At 35.6% G+C, this 4,237-nt stretch overlaps 1 protein-coding gene across 1 annotated transcript; it reads right to left on the bottom strand.

The window, feature by feature from the left end:
- Nucleotides 1-259: 259 nt before the first annotated feature.
- Nucleotides 260-475, bottom strand: LOC123826754 (small ubiquitin-related modifier 2-like). The gene has a single exon (XM_045850797.1). The coding sequence runs from the start codon at nt 473-475 to the stop codon at nt 260-262; it is 216 nt and encodes a 71-aa protein (XP_045706753.1).
- Nucleotides 476-4,237: the final 3,762 nt, after the last annotated feature.

Below are 4,237 nucleotides of genomic sequence, written 5' to 3'. Positions count from 1 at the left end.
TTTTCCCCACCCCATCTTCATGTGATGTCAATCAAAACATACCATTGGCTGTTTAGTTTTTTCTAAAAAATGCAAATGCTTGTGCACATACATCAGTTACTTTATATACAATAAAGGAATATGGAAAGGGAAATGAAAGAATAGAGAAAACTATACTGTAGTATCAGAATGTGGTGGAACCAAACTGCAGTTTTCTAACTGAGAATGTCTTCTTGATCTGGAGGAACAGAGTTCTGAAAGAAACTAGCCGGTTCCCTTCTTAGTAGACACCTCCTCTCTGCTGCTGGAACACATCAATCGTACCTTCATCCTCCATTTCCAGCTGTCGCTCACAACAGGCTTTCATTAGTTTACTAAGTGGTGTGTACCTCTTAATCTTAAACTGCACCAGAGAACCATCCTGCCCCGCCACCTTCATATTAATATAACCCTTGTTCTCAGTCCAGACTCCTTCCTTGGGCTTTTCGTGGGCCATGGCGAGCACCCGAGTCTCCTCAGCTGTCGCTTCACAGAACAGCTACCAGGTCCGCCCTGAAGGAGCGCACAAGCAGAGCCAGGAGCCGCAGAAGGAGGCGACAGCCGTGGAGCATAGAGAGGCGCCCCATCAAATCACTTTGATTAAACATGGGCAGCAGCACATTGATACTGTTTATAGTGAAAAAATATCCGCAAGGATGAACAAAATTATTCCAATATTCTTATGAAAAATGACATGTTCAGAAGGATAAAGGAAACTCTAAAATGAGAGAGAAAATATGAGGACTTGCAGACCATACATATAAAAATATTGCATATTATTTATTGATTGATTACTAGGCTAATACATTAGATGTTAGTAAATATTATTTAGTGTATCCCATGATAAGCCAGTAGTTCGATTTTGAATCATGATTAAGGTGTGTTCTCACATTAACTGGTGAGTAGTTGTTTATTAGTCATGGCACTAGACTAACATTTTCACAAGTGTCATTTCTTTTGTCAAAATCAAATCACATATAATTACACTTAGAAAGATACAAATGCTGTGATGCTAAAAAAAAAACAGGTGTGCCTTTACGTGATCATTTTTTATTTTGTTGTTCAGCATGGTGAAAATTTACTATTACCATCTTTTTGAAGCTAATTATAGACCTTTGAAATCTAAAAAAACTAAAATATTTTATATCAACATGTAGAACCAAATAAAAAATGCTGTTCTTACCTAAGATTTGTAAAATATGAGAATATTTTTCTAATAGCAGAGCTAGTTTGTTATTAAAGTCCACTTATATACAACAGCACAGAAAGAGTAATTTGCTATCATCGTAGATTCACACTATAATATAGTTACTTGCTAACAGACAGTGAGTGGTGTACTTTTTAACATTTTCTACAAACTATGTAAATTATTTTCACCAATTTAATTATTTAGATACATAATGACTCTTATCCTTAAAATTCTATCTGCTTCACAGTGAAAAATTTTTGTGTAATTTTTACTTAGCTGCTCTAACAGTCTTTTAAGAGAAGTACTAAATGGACTGTGTCTACTGCTGCATAATGTATAAATAAACTCAATATAATTCTTTAAAGAGCTTTGTGGCATTGATTGCTTTGAAAAATACTTCATTTGCTCAATCTCTATTGTTTAATTTTTCAGTAAGCAGAGAAGAAACAAATGCTCTGCCCTTGAGCAGAATTAGTTACAGAGGATTGAGTAAGAATACAATTAAGAGACGACAAAAACTAAACAAGTGCTGTGCAGCAACCATGAAAACCTTCAAAATAAGGTCTATGAAATAATAAAATTCAGTATGCCTGATCAAAGATCTTAAAAGATCTTTGCCAAATGTCATATAACATAAGTATTCAATACTTTCAACTTAAGCAGAAATTTTACAATTTGTGTGTTCATTGGAAAAATATTCAGTGAGCATCACCTACATGCCAGGTATTATTCTAAGAGTTGCAGGTAAAGCAAGACAGACATCAAGGATTCCTAAAGCAGATTTATCAGGGAGATGTATACTAATAATCAAGTACATAAGCAAAGCATATCATTTCAGTTGCTAATTAATGCTATGGGTAAAACATGTCAGTGCAGTGGTTTAGAACTAGACAACAGTAGGGTTGCAGTATGCTAGGAATTTTAAGCCGAGTTACATGAATGAGGAAGTGACATTTTAAAAAATGAATAAAACGGCCACGGCAGTCTGCCTGCCCACCACTAGTGCCCTAGGGATCCCTTTTCTCTCCTGCCTCTCCGGCACGTGTTTGTTGACTCATTTATGACAGCCATCCTTACCGGTGTGAACTGAACTTGAACAACAACAAAAAAGATGATTTAAAAAATAAAATAAAAGCCCTGGCTGGCGTAGCTCAGTGGACTGAGCACGGGCTGCGAACCAAAGTGTCGCAGGTTCGATTCCCAGCCAGGGTACATGCCTGGGTTACAGGCCATAACCCCCAGCAACTGCACATTAATGTTTATCTCTCTCTCTCTCTCTCTCTCTATCTATCTATCTATCTATCTATCTGTCTATCTCCCTCCCTTCCTTCTCTAAAAATGAATAAATAAAATCTTTAAAAAAATAAAATAAAATAAAAAATGAATGAAGTGTTGAGATGACAATGACAGTAACAAGCCCAAATAACCTGGATCTCTATGAAGCTTACTTGGACTTAATTAGTTAAAGTCATTTGCAGTTTTTGACAATGTAATTCATTGGTGTTTTTTTTAAATGCCATATAAGGATAGATGGGCAATTATACATATGATGTGACATGCTGAGGTTAATAGTTTAAAAGCTATTATTGGCACTGAAATATGGGGTGAATTTTATCTTTTAAAAAAGCACTATCCAAACAAAATATAATGTAAGCCACAAATGTAATTTTAATTTTTCTAATTTAAACACACAATCCATGTGAATTCTTAATAAGGCATTTTGCATTCCTTTTTGCTAATGTCTTTGAAATTCAGCATGTATTTTGTATATAAAAACATCTGCCTCCAGACCGGCCACATTACAAGTGTTCAACAACCACACGTTTGGTGGCTTCCATGCTAGCACAGCACACAGTTGTGGAACATGTATGACAGGTGTTTGAAATCCAGAGAAGAAATGTAACTAGATAAGTAAGAAAACAGTGTTTTATGAGTGCAGATTAAGTTTTTATTTTAATGAAGTGTTGGTTATGCACACCTCTTCAGGAATAAAAACGAGATTAGATTAACTGCACTTATCAGGGACAAGCAGATAAAAAGTTTGCAAAAGAACAAATCAGATGTTTGCAATCCACTTGGCCAAAAGCAGTTTAAGTGTAGAAAATTAAACTGTGCTGACTGTTTTTAGAATGGCATGTTCTTCTTGATTCTGTGAAAGAATTAGCTATATTTGGCATGTACTTACTTTTAAAAAATGCATAATATGAAAAATTGTCAAATTAAAAACTACATATCATTAATTTGAAAAATATGCTTATGAATTTCAAAAATATTGATGATTAACCCTAATGAGAAAAAAAACCCTCATAAAAAAAAGTTTGTGATCAAAGGAAAAAAACAATTTCCCACATGGAGATAAACCAACATTCATGACTTCTAATAACGCTAATCTAAACTTCAAAAGTATATGGATGACAACTTTACTGTACTTTCACAACCATAGGTAGGGGTGTGTGTGTGTGTGTGTGTGTAAGGCCCCCAACCACAATGCTTATTATAGAAACATTTTTCCATTTAAAGAATGGACTGGAAATAAAAACTTTTAAAATTACAGAACACAGATTAAGTTTTATACATGCTTATATGGGAGAGACCTGACTGGACATTTCCGATAGTCTCTTTTCATTACTCTAAGGCAATTACCACAACTTCAGGGGCTTAAAACAACACAATTGTATTCTGTTGCAGTTCCGGAGGCCAAAAGCCTGACATGTCCACTGAGTTTTGACGTGACCCCAGGGCCATGCTCCGTCTGGAGCCTCTAGGGGAGAATGTTTCCCTTGCCTTTCCAGCTTCTGGAGCCGCATTCCTTGCATTCCTTGACTTGTGGCCTCTTCTTCTTGCATCTTCCTCCTCAACAGCGTAGCATGCTAGTTCGGTCAGGACTTTGCTTTGTCACATTGATTTCTTCTGCATGAAATCTCCTTTAGTTTCTTTAGCTTGTGACTATATTTAGGGTTGCTATGATAATCCAAGGTACTCTCTCCATTTAAAGATCCTTAATTTAATCATGTTTGCAAAATCTTCTTT

Source organism: Phyllostomus hastatus, unplaced genomic scaffold (assembly GCF_019186645.2).
Source record: "Phyllostomus hastatus isolate PE091 unplaced genomic scaffold, TTU_PhHast_1.1 phas_contig_86, whole genome shotgun sequence".
Lineage (NCBI taxonomy): Eukaryota > Metazoa > Chordata > Mammalia > Chiroptera > Phyllostomidae > Phyllostomus > Phyllostomus hastatus.
The sequence above is the reverse complement of the archived record's forward strand: the minus strand, read 5'-3'. Positions and strand labels throughout refer to the sequence as shown.

Bases quoted from the DNA above. Each gene is read 5' to 3' on its own strand.
- LOC123826754 (XM_045850797.1), bottom strand. From the start codon at position 475: ATGGCCCACGAAAAGCCCAAGGAAGGAGTCTGGACTGAGAACAAGGGT.